At 48.2% G+C, this 23,695-nt stretch overlaps 1 protein-coding gene across 12 annotated transcripts in view; it reads left to right on the plus strand.

Moving 5' to 3' along the window:
• EVA1C (eva-1 homolog C) overlaps window positions 1–23,695 on the plus strand; it is a 79,095-nt gene that overhangs the window by 18,460 nt on the left and 36,940 nt on the right. For 10 of the 12 annotated variants that reach the window (XM_077879006.1, XM_077879001.1, XM_077878999.1 and 7 more), the window contains exons 2-3: window positions 19,075–19,271; window positions 22,354–22,477. The exons of 1 other annotated variant lie outside the window; for it this stretch is intronic. In XM_077879006.1, coding sequence (XP_077735132.1) covers window positions 19,200–19,271; window positions 22,354–22,477 — 196 coding nt within the window. In that variant the 5' untranslated portion in view covers window positions 19,075–19,199. Of the gene's footprint in view, window positions 1–6,088; window positions 6,194–19,074; window positions 19,272–22,353; window positions 22,478–23,695 lie in introns of those variants that run through there. One more of the 12 variants, XM_077879005.1, reaches the window with a different exon arrangement.

Here is a 23,695-nt window from a genome sequence, read left to right on the forward strand (position 1 = left end):
GGGGATTTACCCCAAAGATACAGATGCAGTGAAAAACTAAGACACCTGCACCCCAGTGTTTATAGCAGCAATGGCCACAATAGCCAAACTGTGGAAGGAGCCTCGGTGTCCACTGACAGATGAATGGATAAAGAAGCTGTGGTCTCTATATACAATAGAATATTCCTCAGCCATTAGAAACGACAAATACCCACCATTTGCTTCGACGTGGATGGAACTGGAGGGTCTTATGCTGAGTGAAATAAGTCAGTCGGAGAAGGACAAACATTATATGGTCTCATTCATTTGGGGAATATAAAAAATAGTGAAAGGGAATAAACAGGAAAGGAGAGAAAATAAGTGGGAAGTATCAGAAAGGGAGACAGAACATGAGAGACTCCTGACTCTGGGAAACGAAGAAGGGGTAGTGGAAGGGGAGGCGGATGGGGTGTTGGGGTGACTGGGTGACGGGCGCTGAGGGGGGCACTGGACGGGATGAGCACTGGGTGTTATGCTATATGTTGGCAAATTGAACTCCAATAATAAACAAACAAACAAACGAACGAACTTCAGTTAGTGGAAGTTGTCCCCTTTTGCTGCTGGCTCGGAAGACTTTTTACTCTGCAGACTAAACTTATTTTTATTTTTAAAAGATTTTATTTATTTATTCATGAGAGACACAGAGAGAGAGGCAGAGACATAGGCAGAGAGAGAAGCAGGCTCCCTGCAGGGAGCCTGATGCGGAACTCGATCGCAGGACCCTGGGATCACACCCTGAGCCAAAGGCAGATGCTCAACCACTGAGCCACCCAGGCGTCCCCCTATGATTTATTTTAATAAATGATTGAAGTCTGCTTTCCCTTTTGTGCACATTTAGGGAACAGTGCATTGGCTGAAGTTGAGAAGGGGATGGTGTTCATTTTTGTCCTCTATGTCCCAGTCCCCCCATGGGCTCCTGGGCAGCCGTGGGAAAGACAGGGCAATGAGTGGCCTTCCCTCCTTGCTTGATTTCATCGTCTTTTTGCCCAGGGTTGTCTTTGGCTCATTATCAGAATGCGTCATTCCTTTTTCTTTGTTCCTCTTCCTTGCTTCACATATTTACCTTCACCTGGGCAGCTGAGGGCTGCTCGACAGACGTCATGTTGTCACGGAGATCGTGGCCACAACACGTGTGGTTCCCAAAACTCCAGCTGCCCCTCGTTGGTCTCTTCCTCATACCTTTGCACAAAACAAGAACTAATGGAGGTAATGCTACTAAAGAAGCAGGTTTTTTTAAAAAAGATTTTATTTATTTATTCATGAGAGACACAGAGACAGAGAGGCAGAGACACAGGCAGAGGGAGAAGCAGGCTCCTTGCAGGGAGCCCAATGTGGGACTCGATCCCGGGTCTCCAGGATCATGCCCTGGGCTGAAGGCGGCGCTAAACCACTGAGCCACCCAGGGATCCCCTAAAGAAGTAGGTTTATAGAGAGTTGACTCTGGGCAGAGCAGGTATGGGTGGAATTGTGTCCACTCACTGTCCCCACCCTGCCACCGGGAAGGTATGTTGGAGTCCTCACCCCTGCTACCCCAGAATGGGACCTCCCTCATAGAGAGCACCTTTATAGAAGTAATAGAGTTGAGACAAGGTTATCGGGGTGGCCCCCAATCCAGTACGACCGGAGTCCTTCAAAGGAGGAGATTGGGATGCACAGGGAGTATATTATGTGAAGGTTACGGTGATGCTCCCCAAGCCAAAGAACCACCAGATGTGGGAGATGGGCCTGGAACAGGTCCTTTCCAGAACCTTCAGAGGGAGTGTGCCCTGTGGACCCCTTGATCCCTGCCTTTCAGCCCCCAGAACTGTGTAAGGGCCCATTTCTATTGTGGAGAGTCACCCAGTTTGTGGTGCTGAGATACAGCGCCGCAGGAATTAATGCAGCAGAGCATCGGGGAGCGAGCACTTGGGCAGCCCCAGTGGCTCAGCGGTTTAGCGCCGCCTTCAGCCCGGGGTGTGATCCTGGAGACCCGGGATCGAGTCCCACATCGGACTCCCTGCATGGGGCCTGCTCTTCCCTCTGCCTGTGTCTCTGCCTCTCTCTCTCTGTGTGTATCTCATGAATAAATAAATAAATAAAATCTTAAAAAAAAAAATAAAAGTGAGCACTTCCCATATGCGGTGCTGTCACTGTCCTCACGGTATAGACGACCCCCCGAGGCAGGGAGGGACTGGGCGCTTTGCTCACGGCTACTCGAGCCCCACTTTGGTCAACCCTGGAACATCCGCCACTGCCTTTCCTCCTACTTCCCCGCCTGGCCCTTCCTTCCGTGGTTCTCCCTCTCAGGCTCCTTTCTGGGGCCTTCTTCGTGGCCGCATCTCTTGAGTATCTGCTTCCCCCCCAGTCCCCATCCTGTCCCCAAGCCTGAAGTAGCTCCTATCTGAATTTCTTTAGGTGGAAATTCAGACTCGTTAGCTAGGCACTGCATACTTCTCCAGCCTTTGCCCCTGACCTCATACCCTCTCCCTGGCCAGCTGGGCTGAATGTCTACACAGGCACATCTGTTGTCCCTGATGCCCGAGGCTTATTTTCACTTGGTGGGCTCCCGCTCTTTCTCCCGGTGTCACCTCCCACTTGGAAGACCTCTTGGCCCCTTGGGTGTGTTTTAAATGCTGGTTTTATTGCCCCTTCTCTGTCCCACTGTTTTAAACACCCCCTGTGCTTAAGCATTAAGCGTAATATTATAACTAAGTGTAGAGGTAGAAGAGGTGAGCAGTTCTTCTGTCATTCAGAGCCGTGGATTCAGGGTTAGTGAGGAGCCCTTTGAGCCCAGAGAAGAGACTCTGGGCTCAGAGTTGGAGGGGGACCTTGTTCTGGCCCCATCATCAGGGAGCTGTGCCACCTTCGGTGCAGCCGGAGTGAAAGACTTCTCCTGGCATCTCGGAGAGCTGGTGTGAGGATCAGAAGAGCAAGGAGATGGCAAGGATTTTTTTTTCAAAGGTTGAACTTTTTTATTAAAAAAAATGGTAGGAACGAATATAATTATCTTCTTTTAAAAATCAAAGACAGGGGCAGCCTGGGTGGCTCAGCGGTTTAGCACTGCCTTCAGCCCAGGGCATGATCCTAGGGTCCTGGGATCGAGTCCCACGTTGGGCTCCCTGCATGGGGCCTGCTTCTCCCTCTGCTTGTCTCTCTCTGTCTCTTTCTTTTTTTTCTCTCTCTCATAAATAAATAGAATCTTTAAAAAAAATAAAAATAAAAAAAATAAAAATCAAAGACAAAGTCCTGCCACATTGAGAGGGGCTCTGAAGGCAATCCCAGAGTGATTCTGCATGTTGGAATTACATACGAACGGTGACCATTTGGGAGACTAGCAATCACGTGGATAAATAATACCTACTCTAGCTCGTATATAAACACACCTGATTTTCATTATGTGAGGGGGTTATATTCCATAAGCCACTGCCTTACCACACCCGAATTAGCAAATACTGGATAGTTGTTCATAGGGAAATATATAACTTCTTTTTATGTGTCTTTCTGTTGAATGACACCATATTTAACATATATTGGGGATTTGTTAATATTGAACTCATGGCCAGCAGCGCTCTAACTCATGCCTGCGGGAAACTTCTCTAACACACACATGTTCTTTGCAAGGCCCATCCCAGCCTTCTGGAGCTGAGGCACACCCGATGGTGCTTCAGCACCATGCTTGGAGCACAGTTACCCACACCAAGCACAAAAATGTGAAAAGCACTGGTACCAAACAGACCATGGGAAGGATATTTTGTTTTGATATGAGAGCTGAATCCAGAAGGTAGAGTGTCCCCACACCTCAGCTGGGATTGGGCCTTTTTGCTGACAACAGCTTCTCAAGCTGGGAAAGCCCTGCAGCTGCTGATCTGGGAGTTACAAATAAATGTTCATAAGTAGGTGGATTTGCAAATACGGAATCGGTGAATAATGAGAATCAGCTGCCTGTGTCAGGGACTAGGGTCAGATTTTCCTCAACTTAACTTTCCAGAAGATAACAGGAGCCAGTAACTAGAGAAGAACTCTGGGGTGGTAGAGAATAAAGGAGATAAAATAGGGCTCAGAAGTGAGTGGTGTGCAATGAAATACCACCTCATACCAGTCAGAATGGCTAAAATGAACAAGTCAGGAAAGAACAGATGTTGGCGAGGATGCAGAGATGGGGAACCCTCTTTACACTGTTGGTGAAAATGCAAGCTGGTGTAGCCACTCTGGAAAACAGTATGGAGGGTCCCAAAAAGTTGAAAATAGAACTACCCTATGAGCCAGCAATTGCCTTACTGGGTATTTATCTAGAAGATACAAATGTAGTGATCTGAAGGGGCACCTGAACCCCCAAAGTTTATAGCAGCAGTGTCCACTATAGCCAAACTATGGAAAGAGCCCAGGTGTCCATCAACAGATGAACAGATAAAGAAGATGTGATACAGATATATATAAAAATGGAATATGACTCAGCCATCAAAAAAAAATCTTGCCATTTGCAACGATGTGGATGGAACTAGAGGGTATTATGCTAAGTGAGATAAGTCAGTCAGGGAGAGACAGTTATATGATCTCACTCATGCGGAATATAAGAAACAAAACAGCATCATAGGGGAAGGGAGGAAAAAATAAAACAAGATGCAATCAGAGAGGGAGACAAACCATAAGAGACTCTTTTTTTTTTAAGATTTTATTTATTTATTCATGAGAGACACAGAAAGAGGCAGAGACACAGGCAGAGGGAGAAGCAGGCTCCATGCAGGGACCCTGATGTGGGACTCCATCCCAGGTCTCCAGGATCAGGCCCTGGGCTAAAGGCAGCACTGAACCACTGAGCCACCAAGGCTGCCTCAAGAGACTCTTAATCATAGAAAACCAACTGAGGGTCACTGGGGAGCAAGAGAGTGGGGGATGGGGTAACTGGGTGATGGGCATTAAGAAGGGCATGTGATGTGATGAACCCTGGGTGTTATATAAGTTATATAGTGAATCACTGACCTCAGCCTCTGAAACCACTAACACATTATATGTTAATTAATTGGATTTAAAATTTTTTTTTAAAAGGTATGATTCACGAAAAGAAAAAAGAGTAATAGGTATAATCACTCAGCTGGCATCATTTGCTTCAACGTGGATGGAACTGGAGGGTATTATGCTGAGTGAAATAAGTCAATCGTAGAAGGACAAACATATGGTCTCATTCATTTGGGGAATATAAATAATAGTGAAAGGGAATAGAAGGGAAGGGAGAAGAAATGGGTGGGAAATGTCAGAAAGGGAAACAGAACATGAAGACTCCTAACTCTGGGAAGTGAACTGGGGGTGGTGGGAGGGGAGGAGGGCGGGGGGTGGGGGTGAATGGGTGACGGGCACTGAGGGGGGCACTTGACGGGATGAGCACTGGGTGTTATTCTGTATGTTGGCAAATTGAACACCAATAAAAAATAAATTTATTATTAAAAAAATAAATAAAAGTAGCCATCCTAAAAATAAATATATAGATAGATAAATAAATAGATAGATAAATAGATAAATAAATAAATAAATAAATGGTTGTATGTAAAATTAAGTAACAGATTACGAATAGCAGGCATACAATGAGGACAGTCAGAAAAAAATGTCCACAGTGGAGGGATACAGAAGAATAAATAAGCAGCTTCTAGAATTAGGGAAGTGTGCCCCCCACCCCCACCAGAGCCATTTGGTGCAGCTGAGCCTGCTGGGGAAGTTTTAAATCCATCCCCCGGGGGGAATGTGCCAGGGACTCAATTAAGGAGGAATATAAAGAGCATGGCCAGGCCAGCCCAGCTACTATGTGGGCGCCCGTATTTCTTTACATTTGTCCAGCCTCCCCTGCGTCTGTGAAATACAAAGAGAGAAATACTGTTACTTCCCCTAATTCTAACTCAAAACCAAAGAACAGGCAAGCCAAATGACCTGTGCAAAATCCTCCACGGATCCAGTGAGGAGGCTGTAATGGATGTAAGGTCACTCAGACTGGGCCCAAGCACAGCCTTTGGGATACGCTATTTACATTCATTTCAACTTTTAGAAACTTGCCTGTTCTGGTTTTGTCCCCTGCTTAGGAAACAAGACTCGTTCTACCCCAAGTACAGCAAACCTGTCCTGCTCCTAAATCTAATTGCTGGGACCTTCCAAATAGCTTTCTGAGATTTATGGTGCTACTCACCAAACATCATCATCATGTCTAAAGGTAAAAAAAAAAAAAAAGGTTTCATTATTATAAGCAGTGAAATCACTCTATAATTTTCCAATTAACTGACTGCAGCACAAAATGCATGCCCTGAAGTCTTCATTTCGACGTTGAGCATATCCCATGTCCCTTGATCATCCTACACATTTCGGCAGTGGGCAGACACGAAGAAAGCAATCTGAAGTTGAAAGGCTGTTTACCAGGCGGGCAGGGAGGCAGCACCTGTCCGCCCCCACGGCTGTCCCTGGGCTGGGCTATGTGGGGCCTTCTGGTTGGTCAGCTTCCCTGAGTGTTTCTGAGAGCCTTTTGTTGTACAGGGGGATAGAGCAGCTAATTTGGCCAGTTCCAAGCAGGAAAGATCAAGTGTAGATTTCATATCTGACTTTCAAGTGCTGGTAAAAAGTTGCATTAAGTTATCGAATGCACTGCGATCCCCCTCCTTCATCGCCAAGTGGCTGTGTAGTTTGGGGGTTGCTTGGCATCCCAAAGAAAAGGAAACGTATTCCGTTTAGGTGCTTGAGGCAAATGGGGATTGATCCAGTTACCTTCACACTAACCTAATCCAGATGGTGTTCACTGCATAACTTTCTGGGTTTAGTACCTGATTACCAAACAAGGTGTTCATTTTCATGGGATTTTTGAAAACTTTGGTTGAAAAGCGTGAAGGAGCTCCTGCCGGACCCGTTCAGAATAAAATAGTGAGCATGATCATAAGACTATAATTCAAGGGATGCCTGGATGACTCGGCGGTTGAGGGTTGAGCATCTACCTTTGGCTCAGGGTGTGATCCTGGAGTTTCAGGATCAAGTCTCACATCAGGCTGCCTGAAGGGAGCCTGCTTCTCCCTCTGCCTATGTCTCTCTCATGAATAAATAAATAAAAAATCTTAATAAAAAAGGTTTGTAATTCAAGCCCAACACAGCATGCTTGGAATAATTTTTAATCAGTTGATTTGTACCCTTCTTTTTCTGTGTCTATATATGAAAATATGTATGTATATTATGGTATATATATATGGTAGATGTCATACATATATGCATATACAATATGGTATATTACTGTGTCGTAAATTGGGGATTAAGTTCTCCCAGGATCACTCCATCATGGCCATGGAAATTATACTTAGGAAGGCATATGAGGGGATCCTGGGGTGGCTCAGCGGTTTAGCGCCTGCCTTTGGCCCAGGGTGTGATCCTGGAGACCCGGGATGGAGTCTCACGTCGGGCTCCTGGTGTGGAGCCTGCTTCTCCCTCTGCCTGTGTCTCTGCCTGCCCCTCTCTCTCTCTGTCTGTCTTTCATAAATGAATAAATTTTTAAAAAAATCTTTTAAAAAAGGAAGGCATATGAAATTAAAGGGTTTAGGGATACTTGGGTGGCTCAGTAGTTAAGTGTCTGCCTTTGGCCCGGGGTGTGATCCTGGAGTCCCGGGATTGAGTTCCACGTCGGGCTCCCTGCAGGGAGCTTGCTTCTCCTTCTGCCTGTGTCTCTGCCTCTCTGTGTGTGTCTTTCATGAATAAATAAATAAAATCTTAAAAAAAAAAAAAGAAAGGGTTTGTTATTCTCACAGGTCCTAGAGGAGAGAGGCATGGAGGCCACACAGGGGGCCATATGGGAGGAGTGCCCAGGAAGCAGCTCAACCAACCAAGGGCTGAGAGAGAGAGCACCTGTAGGCAAGGGCCTTTACTGGGGGTTAGGTGGAAGTCACAAGCAAAGGCATGAGGCATTTTATTGGTGTGTTTGAATGTGACTAGGTCATGGTCAGGGAGCCTAAGAAGGGGAACTGGTTAGCAGGGGGCCAGCCTTATGACCCCGATCACTACTCAGGAAAATTGAAGTTTTAAGATACAATTACATAGTGAGATGTGTAGGAACTGGGTGATGCCAGTTGCTGTAAGCATTCGTCAGAATCTGCTATTCATTCCCTTCTGACCGCCTCTTGCTCTGCTCGTCTTCCTCACTCTCTTACACATTTAAAAACAATCCCCTGCCCTCCTACTATATGTCACATTCTTTCTGGGTGCCAGGGACAGAGTGACAAATGAAAAAAGTCTCTCTTAACATTCAAAAGCAGGGAAGCTGACAGTAGATCTCTGTGCAGTGAAATACAGCAAAATCAGGCATGGGGGGGTGCATTAGGTGTGCTGCTTTGCAGAGCACCTGGGGGAGGCCTGTCTTATAAGGTTACCTGTGAACAGAGAGCAGGGTGTAGGGAGGAAGGGAAATAGATATTTGGAAGAAGATGGTTTTAGGCAAATAGAGCAGCCAAAGCAAAATACCAAGGTGGGAGTGTTGGTGGCATTTCTAAGAAACAAGAAGACCACTGTGGCCATAGCCAAAGGGAGGATGGTAGGAGATGAGGTCATATAGGGAGAAGGGACCCTGATCACAAAATGACATTAGGTTTTTGTTTGGGAGGGAGTTGCAAAGTCATGCAGTGGATTGACGTGTGTAGACAGATGCTTAGCCAGGCATGGGGATTCGAAATCCCTACACATAAATTGACACAGGGTATCTGCACAGAAAAATCCACTTAAAAATATACATAATTCTAAAGGGGAAAGTCTCGGGCTTGATGAATCACAGGGTAGGTGTGCAGATAGAGAAAACAAGGATGTATTAGGAGAAAGGTAACAAGATAGAAGATGCTTTGGGTTAGTGACTCCCAGCAAACTAGCATTGGATACAAGAATTCCAAGTCCTGGGGGCAATGGGAAAGTCTCCATATGCCTGGCAGCTGGTCACTGGGTGCCATCTGGCATCCCTGAAAGATACAGGATATTCATTTCTCAAGGCAGAAAAGTCACAGAAAGAGCCAGGGGACATTGTCACTTTACTCCACAAAGGTTCCCAGTCAGTTTCCAAGGTTAGATTTTCCATATGATTAGAAGTTTGAGAGTATTTTAATCAGTACACTTTGGGGTTCCTTTAAATGCTCTTGGAACAATGCAAACATGGGAAGTTTGTAGGTTTGATGCTTTTGGAAATAGCATTTTTATTTGGTTTTAAGAAAACCAAGCAGTTTTGTTCTCAAAGGGAATAGCTGACTTTGTTGAGAAAAAGTGGTCAGAAACTGGATTTCAGGAATTTGTAGGCTGAAAAGTGGCTTATCAGAAGCCAGCAAACTTAACCCAAATTAGCACTTAGCTGGTTCTTTTCGGGGATCGTTGTACTCATTTCTGTGAAAAATGCTTCCATGGCACCCTGAAACCTGAGGACAAATGATTGATGGCAGAATCCCCCCCATGGTGGAGATGAGCCCCTCTTTGGGGGCCAGTTTTTAAAAAGATTTTTCTTATTTATTCATGAGAGATATACACAGAGGGAGGCGGAGACACAGGCAGTGGGAGAAGCAGGCTCCCTGCAGGGAGCCTGATGCGGGATTCGATCCCAGGACCCCAGGATCACAACCTGAGCTGGAGGCAGACGCTCAACCACTGAGCCACACAAGCATTCCATGGGGGAGGCAATTTCATAGAATATGAAAACAAACATCATCTACTCTTTTATCAGATGTCTTTGTCCCAAGGCCAAACCAAGGCAAAGCTGGAAAGAGGTGGAGTATTTGGAGTATTTCTTGTCCTTGCCTTCTCTGGGGCTCTCTCCTCCAGAGATTGGACTGCCAATCTATTTTCCTTCTAATACACTCACTCTCTCCTCAGGGAAGAAAAACAACCTGCCAGCCACCATATAAGGTGCCCTACTTAATGCTATTTCTAATCCCTTGCACGTCAACCCTCTCAAAAAGTAAGCGTGTCTCTGGTTTTACAGATGAGATCTAAAGAGGCCATACTCCACTTCCCCAAAGAAGCATCTGATCTGAGTGGGCCCAGAGCCTGATTTCTCCATGTCATAGCCCATGGCCACCACCTCTGTGTTTTGGCACTTCTGACCCAAGGTCAACACTCTCTGGAGTGAAGAACACTCGCCATCCAGTGTGTTGACAGCCCCACGCCCTCTCCCCCATCCATCAGTGTACAGAACCAAGTATATCGCCTGCCTGAGAACCTTCTTGTCTCTGCTTTCCACTTATGCTAATGGAGTTTTAAAAAAGTCAGTGATGTTGCGGAGACTGATGACTAATTAATGAGGCCTCTAATCCCTTTTAACGCATTAGTAATTTAACTCACTTTAATTGCAGCAAGGTCTTAACTCAAATAAATGACTCCCGGATGAGAACTGAAAGTCCTGTGGAATGGTGTCAACAATACGCATCACAAACCAACGCAGTATGTTTGGTGAAAATTGAGGTACTTCTCAAAGTCCTGGCAGATTTCTACTCAACATGAGTACTGATTGAGAGAATGCTGGAGTACTTGGGTAGGCTAGCTGCTGAAACAAACGACTCCCAAATCTTAGGGGGAATAACAGAATAAAGGATGGGTTCTTGCTCATGCCGTGACCCAGTGTAATTGTAAAGCGAGAGGCTGTGTTCCATGCAGTCATTCAGGGACCCAGGTTCCCTCCATCTTGTGCCTTCCCCATCTTTTCCGGATTCTCAGAGCTGTCCATGTCCCTTCTGTCTTCCACATGTGACAGCAGATGGGGAGAGAGAGGGAGTGGAGGATCACATGGAATCTCTAGGGCCAGATCTGAAAGTGGCAAACATCACTTCTGCCCTCTTTTCATTGGCCAGAACTTTCTACTGGCCCACATGATTGTAAGGGGGAGTGGGAAATACACCCCTCCCACGTGCTCAGAAGACAATGTATGGTCCCTACTCCATCGAGACTCCCAGTTCACCTTCTGTCCTCCTCTGGTCTGTTCTGGGACCAGGACCAGTTCATCACTCAAAATCAGAGAGCTACCGTTGGTCCTCCCTAGCCTCGCGATTCCCCATCAAACATCCAACACACACACACCGATGGCTCTTGTTCTCTCCATAATTAACCTCCAGGTTCGACTTTTTTGGGCCAAACCTGGCCCTAGAGAAAAGACCTAAACTGACCTCATTCAGAGATCTGAATGCCCTTGGGTGTGTGGTGCCCAGTCATGAGCCCTTCATCCATTGTGGGGCCTTTCCTGCTCTCTTAGAAACACTGACTCATTGCCCTAGAGCCACACGGGCTGCCCCCTGCTCCTGCTTTTGCCAATTCTCTAAACACACTCCCAAACACAAAAGAAAAAAAATGCTCTTCTGGAAAGGAACTTCAAACATGTAGAAACACCTTTGAGTATTTGTGAATAAAAGGGTGTAGTCTCTTATCAAAAGCATTAATGCACCGGAGGGTGCTGTCCCATTATATAAGCAGGGGAGGGTAGAGGGCAACAGAATTCTACTCTCTTCCCAGAAGGAAGATGGGGAAATTGGAAATTGGCCCCCGGTGATTAGAGGACTTTAGCACTCGGATGTGAGGCCAGCAACTGATGTACTTATATCCTGTGCCTCAAGTGACTCAGGCAGCATCAGCCCTCGGGAAACCTGGACTCTCATGGAGGGCTCTGCCTTCAGAAAAGGAAGGAGGAAGAATTCGCAGCTTGTTTGGCCTGTTCTAAATATTGGCAATGTTGTAAGCCTTAATTATTTTTTAAAAGATTAAAAAAAAAATAATCTCTGCACCTAACGTGGGGCCCGAACTTACAGCCCTGAGATCAAGAGTCTTGTGCTCCACTGACTGAGCCAGCCAGGTACCCGGTAAACTTTAATTATTAAAAAAAAGGAAAGGAAAGGAAAGGAAGAGAAGGAGAGAGGAAGAGGAAGAAAGGAAGGGACAGAGGGAGGAAGGAAGACAGGCAAGAGGGAAGGTGTTCTTTTCCCCTCAGGCTGAGCAGTGACAGTTCTGGACCTCGAGGGTGGCCACCAGGCTGTGTACTTGTCTCTGGGTTGATGGTAAGACCATCAACTGTACTTAGAGCATCATCAGTGCTTAGAGCAGACAGGACTGACCGGGAATGTGGTTTGATTTGCCAGCGACCAAAGAGCTCTGGGATTTGTGTTCTTCGGGGTTGACAGTACAATAGCCATCCCCTTGACGGGTGCTGTGGGTTATGGCTGATAAAGATGCTGATAAAGATATTGTCTGATCTTCACCGTAAAGCATGAGGACACCAATGCTGAGAGGTGATGGGCACAGTCACACACCTTACATCCCACTGGGAACCCTGCTCTGGGGTGTTTACTCCTCTGCTGCATGCTCCTTCTCCCTGTCCCCCAATACTGCATGATGAGGATTCTGAAGCCATATGGGATCCTGAAATCGGTCAAGTTAAACACAGCTGTCAGCCCTGACTGTGGTTTATGAAACTCTAGATGTTTCCTCAAGAATGATGTGCTTGGGGGCACCCGGGTGGTGCAGTTATTGAAGCGTCTGATGGTTTCGGCTCAGGTTGTGATCTCAGGGTCATGATCTCAGGGTCTTCAGATGGAGCCCCGCATCAGGCTCCAAGTTCAGTACAGAGTCTGCTTTGGATTCTCGCTCTCTCTCTTCCTCTGCCCGTCCAGCTTGTGTGCTCTCTCAGTCTCCCTAAAATAAATCAATAAATCTTTAAAAAGAAAAAAAAAAGAATGGTGTGCTTAACAATAACCCTCAGATGATTCATGCAAGAGAAAAAAAGGGAGGGCTGGTCAATTCTGTGTGACAATTGCAGTCGCTGCAGCATTGGCGTATCTGTGGCTCTGGGAAGCCCTGCAGGGAAAGATCTGTGTTCGCCTTGTTTTAACCCATACACCCCAAGCTCATTTTGCTATAACACCTCCTTTCTCCCCCTGTGTAATGTTTGTTCCTCTCCTAGAACACTTTGGAGCACACCCATGATTCCTTGAAAAATTAGTCATTTACATTCTGGTCATTCTCTGGTCCCTGGAATCTTTTCTGGATAAATGGGGTTTCCTTGTAAAAGTGACTGGGGTGAGAATCTCACTCAAGTCAGAATGAGTGACTTGCCCTCGTCTTTCTGAACACAGAGGAGAACTCCTGCCCCTCTAAGGGGCCCCTTCCCCATGAGTTATCCTTTTAAAAAAAGGAAATATAAAAGCCTTTATCTAAACTACTCTAAGATTTGCCCAACCCAGCCAGGCCTTTCCAGATGATCCTTTGAGGAACTGATTTCTTAACAGTTTGCTCTTCTACCTTCTTTCAGGGCAGTAAATATTTGCCCACACACATAGAGCTGGCCCCAGAGTTCTGGCTGAGTGTATTAAGAAATAAAGTATTTTTGACTGATCCAGCATGATGGGGTATTTGATTTAGAGAGAACCATTAACATAAAGCTGCATTGGTGGTCTCTGTTTAAAAGGGATCTCATTTGGATCAGCCAAGAAACCAAGGTGTGGAGAAGCTGAGCGCTATCGTCTGAATGTTAGAGTTCCTCCAAAATTCATATGTTGAAATCCTAGGCCCCAAAGGTGATGGCATTAGGAGGTAGGGCCCCTGGGAGGTGATTAGGTCAATAGGGTGGACTCTTCATGAATGAGATTCCCTACCCTCATGAATGTTTTATAAAAGAGATGCCACAGAGTTCTGTAGCCCCTTTCACCATGTGAGGACGCAGCAAGATGGCGCCAGCTCTGAACCAGGAAGAGGGACCTAACTAAAATCCAACCACGTTGGTACCTTGATCTTCGGCCTCCAGCCTCCAGAACTGTGAGAAATGAATTTCTGTTGTTTATAGGCCATCTGAGCTGCCATGTTTGGCTATAACAGCCTGAATGGGCTAAATGTGATGTATTGACTCTACACAGCGCAATGGAAAGAGCGCGCCCACTCAGTGGGGAAGCCGGATGGCACATCGGAAGGGGCATTAGATGGGGAGTGGGTCATCTGTCATCTGCCCCTTGTTCAACCTTGGCAGCAGGCTCCTGCTCCATCCCAGTTCCTACCTTTATCCTGGGAGATGCCTGTTCAGAGGGCCCCCTCATTTCCAGCAACCTTCCCTCCCACCCACTTCTCACACCCTCTTCCATGGCCGCCTCTTGGACATTTCCATCATCTGCAACTGCCCCACCTCAGAATCATGTGGGGTGCAACCTCCTGCCTCTCCAGCCTGCCGGTGTGGTTGCACCCATTCTGACCTTGTTGGATCTCAGCAGACCTCTATTTTCTTGGGCCTCCCTATGCTCATTTCCTAGTTTGGAGCCCACGTTCCCAACATTGCAAGCATCCTCTTGCTAATGTCCACTTTTGAATGTGTTCAACCTCAACCCACAGTAAGAAACATAATTTACATGCAACTTAAGGCTCATCTGCATATGTATTTATAGACACACACGCATACATAGGTCTCCCCTAGCTTGAACTTAATCACAGTTATTTAAAAATCTGACCCTGGACATGAGTTCTTATAACTTCAGCCCTGTGTCTCTCCTCATCTTTGCCAAGTTGTTGCAAGAGTCATCTGTATAAACTGTGTTGTTTCCTATGGCTGCTGTAACAAATCATCACACGCTTGGTGGCTTAAAACAGCACAGATTTATTTTCTTACGGCTCTGGAAATCGGAGGTCTAAAATCGAGGTGTCGGCAATGCTTCATTCTTCTGGAGGCTTCAGGGCACAATCTGCTTCCTCACCTGTTCCAGTCTCTAAAAACCACCTACATTCTTTAGCTTGTGGCTGCATCATTCCAATCTCTGGTTCCACCGCCGCATCTTTTATTGACATTGACCTTCTTCTGAGGACCTTGGTGATTATATGGAGCCTTTCAGATCCTCCAGGGTCGCCCCCCCCCCCATCTCCAGATTGCTGAGTTAATCACATCCCTAAAGTCCCTTTTACGATGTAAAGGAACATGTTACCAGGCTCTGGGTACGGGGACCTGGGACATCACTGGGAGTGGAGGGTACTCTTCTGTCTACCACAGGAACCATCTGGGATTTCCTCCAATTCCACTTAGTTTTCAACCTTTTCCAAACTGGCTAGTGTCCCCACTCACCATCTCAATTGCCTCTTGAAAAGGTCCTTGACGTCCTCCGTGTTGCTGAAAACCATGAGTAGTTCTGATTTGTCCTTCCTCCTGACCTCGTAGCAGCTTCTGACATCGTGGGCCAATCAGAATGAGATGTGGGAAGCACCTGTGGAGAACCCTGAGGTGTGAAGGCCGGTGTCCGTCCTCACGAGCATCTCCTGCTGTCACTCTGGAGTAGCATCTAGTGTAGATGCAGTTGGCTGTAGATCGTAGTATCCAACCACTGCCCTTGTCCTGTCCATCCTCCATAGGCTCCATAATGTCTAGACTTTCCTCACTGGTTTAAAAGCATTGGTCAGATAACTGTAGGTAAATGTTTTTTTTAAACAAACAGTTTTATCTACCCACAAAAAAGCACACCTATCACGAATGTGTAGCTGGGTGAACTTTCACAAAGTAAAACATGTATCCATCCTTCAGCTCAAGAAAAGAGCTTTGGCCAGCTCACCCACATGTCCCCTCTCTGTCACTAACCCCTCTCCTTCCAAAGGTAACACTGTTCTGGGGAAGCCCAGGTGGTTTTAATCTTTTTTCTTTTAAACATACTTTGGTTTGTACAAAAGGTTTAGGTACACGACAAAATTGAGGGGAAGATACAGAGTGTTCCCAAATATCCCTAGTCCCTATGCAAGCCCAGCCTCCCGCCTCATCAACATTCCCTGTCGGAGTGGTAAATGTGTTACACTGATGAACCTACATTGACACATCACAATATGGACCAAAGTCCATAGTTTACTCTGGATTCGCTCTGGTGTTTTGTGTTCTGTAGGTTTTGACAATGTGTTGTGACTTTGTCCATCACTAGAGTGTCACGCAGAGAAGTTTTATTGCCCTGAGATCCTCCATGCCCCACCCTGCTCATTCCTCCGTTCCCCCAAACCTCTGACAACTACTGGTCTTTTTTTTACCATCACCATAGTTTTGCCTTTTCCAGGTTATCATGTTGTTGGGATCATATAGTCTGCTGCCTTTTCGGATTGGCTTCTTTTACTTAATAATATGCATTTACATCTCCTCTGTCCTTTTTTAAAAATACTTTATTCATGAGAGACATGGAGAGAGAGAGAGAGGCAGAGACACAGGCAGAGGGAGAAGCAGGCCCCATGGAGGGAGCCCCATGTGGGACTCGATCCTGGGAGTCCAGAATCACACCCTGGGCCGAAGGCAGATGCTTAACCACTGAGCCACCCAGGTGTCCCTCCTCTATGTCTTTCTGCAGCTTTATAGCTCATTTCATTTTAGTGCTGAATAATCTTCCATTGCCTGCACATAGGCGTAAGTTTTTGAAGAAGGAATTGGATTGACTCCAGAGCAGATTTTACTGCTGGAGTATCTTCTCCGTACCTCGTAGGGTTAGAACTGACACACTGGGAGGGGCTCCCTTTTCCCCTCAAAGTATAGAAGGGCCCAGAAGGCCTCTAGAAGCCATTCTCTGCATTGAGCTTCTGCCTCGAGAACATGGCTCTCAGTATGGCATGCAGCGTGGCTCAGGCCACTGCAATGCACTCATGTCATGTTTTGATGTAAATGGTCCTACGGACTTCAAGTTCTGTTTATAGGGGATAGATGGACTACATGACAGAGAGAAGAAAGGTCATGGCCCAAGCAGCAGAAGTTTCCTTCCCCACTCATGTAACAGTTTGTGGAGAAGGCTCCTTGAAGCTTCTCCAGGAATCTGGGACCCAGGCCCCTTCTGTCTTGTGCCTCCAACACTCCCACAACCTTCTCGCTTCCCTCATCTAACTAGAGGACACATGGACTGCTGGACAAGCCATTAGTACCAGGATTAATTTAACATTTTAGTCAGCTGGTCATCCAGCGTGGTCCTGGGGAATGATGTGCTGATGGGCAAGAAAGGTTTTGTTTGCCTTTTTTTTTTTTTTTAAAGATTTTTAAGTGTATTTATTCACGAAAGACACACAGAGAGAGGCAGAGACACAGGCAGAGAGAGAAGCAGGCTCCCTGCAGGGAGCCCGACATGGGACTCAATCCTGGGATTCCAGGATCAGGCCCTGGGCCGAAGGCAGGTGCTTAACTGCTGAGCCACCCAGGCGTCCTGGCAAGAAAGTTTTAGTGATGAGTTTGAAGAGCTACAAGGTGGGGGTACCAGCCTGGGGAGCTTCGGGGTGGGTGCCAGCCGAGGGCAGCATCAGGGTGACCCTGAATTTGGGGTGTGGCTCATAACGGGGAGCTGAGATCCCACAAAGGACGTTGGAGCTTTCACAACTCATGGCTTCATTGGGGTCTGCCCAATAAAGATGTTGACCTGTGGCTCTTGGACCACCGAGGGGGGCAGTCTCTGCCCGGCCTCCCTCTCGGTGCCTGGCAGGGAGCCCAGTGGGAATGAGGACATTGTTCCAACCAGCAGGACCCTGACTCACAGCCCCACTGCCTGATGTCAGGTCTGCTGCTCAAGCAAGAGTCCACTTCCCGAAGTGAAGCCACGTCGGGGTAGCTGACCTCTTAGCCTGCTTCCAAGGGTGGAATGGAAGAAAGGAGTTGCAGTGAGAGACCTCAGGTCTGGGTTACATGTGAAGGTGGGCACCCCGACTCTTCACCTTCAGGTTGGCAAGCATGACCAACCTATGGCAGATGGCACGGTCCCTTTCACTGTGTCTTTCAGGGAAGGCCAGGGACCTGCAGTGGGTGCCCTTTGCAGAGAATCCTGGTCTGAGAGGATTTGGAAATTTCAACGTGGATAACTTGAGCCCAGGGCGGTCTGTGTGGGAATAGGGGAGTTCTGCAACTGCCCTCCTCCACGGCCCCCTCCGCCCCCTCAGTGGCCAAGGCCTGCCAAACCCGTCTCCCACACACCTCACCAGAAAGTCCCTGGCTTCCCTCCCAGCTGCCTTGCAACTGACCTCATGAGGTGTGAGAAGGAGGAAAAGAATCTGCATTTCAGACAAACCTTCCTTCCTCCTTTCTGAGAAGCGGTCCGGGCCGCCCACCCCTGCCAGGCCACGCGCACGGCTCCTCAGAGCCCAAGGCCCTGTGGCTCGTCCGGCCTGCTTGAGAAGTAGCCAGGGCCGCTGGGACCGGGAGCCTGTGTTAGTTTGCTGGGGCTGCAGTAAACCAATGACTGCTGGGGTGGGGGTGACTGAACACAGCAGAAGTTCATTCCCTCGGGACTCTGGAGGCCAGAAGCCTGAGGTCAAGGTGTGGCAGGGCCAGGCTGCCTCTGGAAGGTTCTACCGAAGAATCTTTCCTTGCCCCTTGCAGCTTGTGGTGGCTGCAGGCAGTCCTCTGGTTTCCTTGGCTTTTAGATGTTATCAGTCCAGCCTTTAGTGACAGTGTTCCCTGTGTCCCTTCCCTTCATCTAAGGACAGCATCACACCTGTCAAGTACCAGCCTACTCCAGGATGACCTCATTTTAACTACTTACAACTGCAAGGACCCTATTTTCAAGTAAGGGGGCATCTGCGGTTGCTGGTGAACATGAATTTATGGTGGGACACTGTTCAACCTGTGACAGTCCCCCCAGCCACCCCCACCCCTCCCTTCGGAGCAGGCCTTACCCCAGAGAAGGAGGCCTCACACTGGTTTCCTCTCCAGGACCGGGGAGGGGTGTCATCCCAACATAAAATGGCATCCTCTCACTCCAGGAAGGCTCTAGCTAGTGGGAGATCCGCCAACCCAAATCTCCTCAGGGACAGGCATCTACATGCCCAAGGGACACCCACTGGAAATTTTTTCCAGCTTTATGGAGATGCTTCAGGATTTCTTGGCTCCTGGCCAATCCCAAAGGGCAAGAGCCCTCCGAGCCATCCAGTGGGCCATGCCAGACCGAGGCCTACCACTCAGGCAGGAAAACTGGCACCTGCTCCTTCAGCCTCACCTCGAGCCCGGTTTGGGGTCTCCTTCATGGGCGCTGCTAGGGAAGCGCCCATGAAGACTGGCCAGCCCCTCCCTGCGAGGGGGAGCCCAGGACCTCTGGGGAGTGGTGAGTTCCTGGGCCTCTTGTAACCCAGCTGAATATTTTCCAGGTTATCTAACCAAACTCCTGCAAAACCACACCGCCTATGCCTGTGACGGGGACCATTTGAATCTGCAGTGTCCTCGGCATTCCACGATAAGTGTCCAATCGGCATTTTATGGGCAAGATTACCAAATGTGTAACACCCAGCAGCCTGCCTCCCAGAGGGAAGACAGCTTAGCCTGTGTGGCTCCCACCACATTGCAGGTACTGCCTTTCGTAGACGCTTTAAGATGATAAAATGGTTCTCTCTCATTCTCTCTCTCTCCCTCCCCCTTTCCCTCTCTCCCTCTCTCCCTCTCCTCCCTCTCCTCCCTCTCCTCCCTCCCTCTCTCCCTTTCCTCTCTCTGTCTCTCTGTGTATATGCTGATGATTATATAGTTCACTCCAAGCAAACCTCATCCATCAAAACCCCAATCCCTACAAATCACCAATTTCACGGGTGAGCTACCATTTACTTTTCAAAAGGATCCTTCACCAAACAAGTCTAGATGGAATTCCTCCTTCCTGGAGAGCTCCCTCAACACACTTGCAATGTGAGTTTATCCGAGGCATCACTCCTCAGTGCAGTGCAGACTCGTAGGGCTTCCACCTCCAGGGCCACCCCTCCCCTCAGTAGCCCAGTAGGGAGGGAAGGGTGTGGATTCTTTAGTGGAAACCACAGGGAGGCAGACAGCCGAGGTCATGATCAACTTCCCAGAGAACGCACTGGAAAGGGAGACATCAATTGTGGTCTTGAAAAAAAAAGAAGGTTTTCTTCTCCGGTCATAGATAATGAGGTTATTCTAGTTTCGAGCGACTTCGGGCAGCCTTTGGCTGATTTGTCCTTCTATTGGGATACTATCAGGAATTAGTGGAGAGGGGATCAGTTAAGGCTGGCTTTCTTTCTTTCTTTCATTCATTCTTTCTTTTTTTTAGTTGGTATTAGGCAAAAATTGGTGTAGGAGGTCAGAGCTAGTATTTCTTTTTTTTTAAGATTTTATTTATTTATTCATGAGACACATACACACACACACACACACACACAGAAAGAGAGAGAGAGAGAGAGGCAGAGACACAGGCAGAGGGAGAAGCAGGCTCCATGCAGGGAGCCCGACGTGGGATTCCATCCCGGGTCTCCAGGATCACACCCTGGGCTGAAGGTGACGCTTAACCGCTGAACCACCCAGGGATCCCCAGAGCTAGTATTTCAATAGTGATTTTGGACTATTCTTGGCTCTTTGATTATTTTCGGCCACAGGAAATGTGGGTAAAGATAGATTTCCTAGGAAGACAACAGAATCATAGAATTGGCATGACTGCTGTGTGGCTCTCCCTAAGGCCCAGAGAGGAGATGCAAAAATAATGTGATAGTATAAGGATTTTTCTATTTCTCACACCATCTATTGCTTCCATCCCAAGCATTGTAGTATCTGGGTGGTCGTGTGATTGGTAAAGATGGCAGCTGAGTAGCCAAAAGAACGTGTTCCAGTGAATTCCCTGGACGTGGGTTCCACATCCTGAGGAGAGGCCACAAGTTGCTTCTGGAGAAGAGCAGTTATTTTGCTTGTGTGCCCCGCCCTCCATCCCTTCCCCTTCAGATGCCCCCCAGCAGCCGTATCCCTGTTGGCCTGCCCCTGGTCCTTACCCCATCATCCTTGGCCACCCATCCCTGGTGCCCGGGCCGTCCCCTGCTCTCCTGGGTGCCAATAGGACAGGAGGGAGCGCCTGCCTTGCGAAACTATGAACTCCTGGCACCCTGGAGCTCCAAAGCGTGGGCACCACCCTCACCCTGCAACATGGGTGCCTGGCTCTGCCAGGCAGGCCCCAGGGAAGAGGATGTTTCCATAGCCAAGCTGACAAGTTAGCATTTGTGAACACAACTCCGATGTTGTTCAGAAGGTTTGTTTGCCAGAAACATCCCCGCGCACTGCTCTTTCATCCAGAGATCAAGAGATCCTTTATATTTTGTGTCTCTTTTGAATGGCATTTGGGAACCGTGGCAAGGTGCTCCCTCCTCCTCAGAGTCAAGTTGCCCGATGAGGGAGAGAATAGGGGCACCTTGGCTCATCTGGCCCGAGGTTAAGCGTCAACAGGAAGTCCCCCCTGTGCATTTTTCAGCTGTTATTACAGTTTGGAGCCAGCTCTGCCTTGAGTCCCGCTCTGGGGTTGTAATACGTGGAGCCACTCAAGAGCCTGAGTCATTTCACGAAGACCCTCGGCCATGAGGACGTGTACTGTCTTTGGGGGGTCCTCAGGGTTCCCTGGGCTTCTTTCCTGACTTCATGCACGTCCATTGGGCCCCTGAGGGGATAACCTGGTAGGGCCAGCAGCCTTCATGGAGATGCTCCAGCAACTACTGTGAAAGCAGGGTGACTCGGGCTCTTGAATCTGCGCTAAATTCAGTCTAACAAGAATAAGTTAAATTCTTGGGAAATTTTCACTGGACGTGGTGTCCTGTTCACAGAAACTGAGTGTAAGGCTTCTGTGGTTGGCATGGGCAGGGCTTGTTCCATTTTGGAAGTAGAAGAGCAGCAGTGAGGCGCTAAGGCCCCCCCAGGACCCCGTGTAGGTAGGGGGCTCCGTGAGCTTTCCCAGAGCAGATCCCTTCACAACGGAGTGAACTGCCTGGAAAAAGTTGAGAGAAAGAGATATTTGAAGGAAAACTTTTAAGCCAAATGCTCAACAGTACAGCCTGAGTGTTTCACAAAGACGGGAACAAGTGGGTCCTGTGCCCTTGAGGTTGGCAAGAGCGGGAATTGGGTTTTTGATTTTTATCCGTTGGCCTTGGGTTGGGTCTCCAAGGTCTCCCCCAAATGCTGAGTTCTCTGTGGTCTGTGGCAGGCTGTTTCTGAGGATGGAGAGCTCCGGCTGTGAGTCCTGACCCCCCAGAGAGTTCTCTCTGCCCTCCCGGGAGGGACCTCCAAATCCCAGCTAGCCCATACCCTGAGCTTCTCGAATCTTGCTCATGTGTCCTGGAGCCCTCATGATGCGGTGGTACTTTTGCCAGAACCATCGGCAGCGCTTCCAGCTGAGGCAGATCAGAGGCCTGTCTTCTGAAGGGGGGTCTGGCACCATTGGGTCAGATTTCTTGTTCTGGGAAAGATCAGGAGACAGGAGCCGACCTGACCACGCAGGTATACGTGCTTTCGTCTTAGACACAGCTCACAGCAGCTCGAAGGTTCTTGGTATGGAGCCCGGGCCCTGGCAGACAGGTGTCCTGCCTTCTCAGAGCGGCCCGGGTGTGGGATCCCCCAGACACTGCGCCTGTGGTTCTCAAGCCTATCCTTTCTCTACTCCCTCATTTTAGAAAGTGCTGGACGAATGCCAGAACCAGCGGGCCTGCCACCTCCTGGTCAATAGCCGTGTTTTTGGACCTGACCTTTGTCCAGGAAGCAGTAAATACCTCCTGGTCTCCTTTAAATGCCAGCCTAGTAAGTAACTTCCGAGGGGGACAGCGTCTTTGGGGTGTGGGTTCCCTGTTTCAGTCACACCCCTCATGGGAATTCTCTGCTAGTTGCTGTTTGCCCAACTTAGAAACGTGTTAATAGCGATGTCTTACCCGTTTTTAAAAAATAGCTTATGTGGGTTTGTGTGTACTTGCATGTGTATACACCCATATATCCGTGAATCCTTGCAAATCCCTGAATCTAAACAATCCTTTGTAGGAGTTCCTGGGTGGCTCAGTCGGTTAAGAAGCGTCTGCCTTTGGTCCAGGTCATGATCTCAGGGTCCTGGGATCGAGCCCCCTGTCGTCAGGGTCCCTGCTCATGGGGAGTCTGCTTGTCCCTCTCCCTCTGCCTCTCCCCCACCCCACTTGTGCGCTCTCACACTCTCTCTCTCAAATAAATAAATAAAATATTTTAAAAAATCACAGTATTTTAAAAAACCAATCCTTCCTACCATGTAAAACCCAGTTGTATCCATGCTCAAGGTGTCAGGGGTGGCAAGAGGCTTGCAGTTGCTTTTCCCCCAAAGGAGGAGCCAGTCCTCCTTTTCGAGGACGCCCACCCTCCACTACAGGACTGCTTGTTCTCACCAGAGGGCCAGTCGCACAATTGCCACTGGAGCCCCTGCTTCCAGATCTTTATGAACTTGCCTCTTCCGCTTTCACCTCCAGCAGGGGCTCTGGACACGCTGTCTCTTCCTGAGGAAAAAGAGAGCCGAAGGGTTTCTGGCTGGAGCAACCTCTCTATTCTGGTTCTTACGCTCTTCTCCGTGGCCTTGTGCCACCTGTAACACACATCGGTGTGTGGGTAACCCGTTGCAGGCCCAAAGGAGCTGCTTTTCGGCGAGCAGGTCACACTTACAAGCGGGGAGGGTCAATGGGTAACTGCAGCATTCGAGGCTCCCAGCAATCCTTGAAAACTTATTGGGAAGAGAGCAATGTTGTGGCAACAATATTGAACCAAAGGATCGTATGAAGGAATAATCATTTAAAAAAAAATTCTGCATCGCCATCCCAACACATCACTTTTGCATTTTGCATTTTGTTCTCTGTTGGTTTCTGCCTCTGGAACTCAGCATCCCCCACAAGACGCTGGCAGCCTGGGTGCAAGGGGGTGGGTGAGGCTTTGGGTCACACGCGTGTAGTGGTCTCAAGTGCACACTTGCAGAGAAAGCATTGGAACCTTTCAGCAAATATCCAGCCT

The sequence above is a fragment of the Canis aureus genome, chromosome 30 (genome assembly GCF_053574225.1).
Source record: "Canis aureus isolate CA01 chromosome 30, VMU_Caureus_v.1.0, whole genome shotgun sequence".
Classification (NCBI taxonomy): domain Eukaryota; kingdom Metazoa; phylum Chordata; class Mammalia; order Carnivora; family Canidae; genus Canis; species Canis aureus.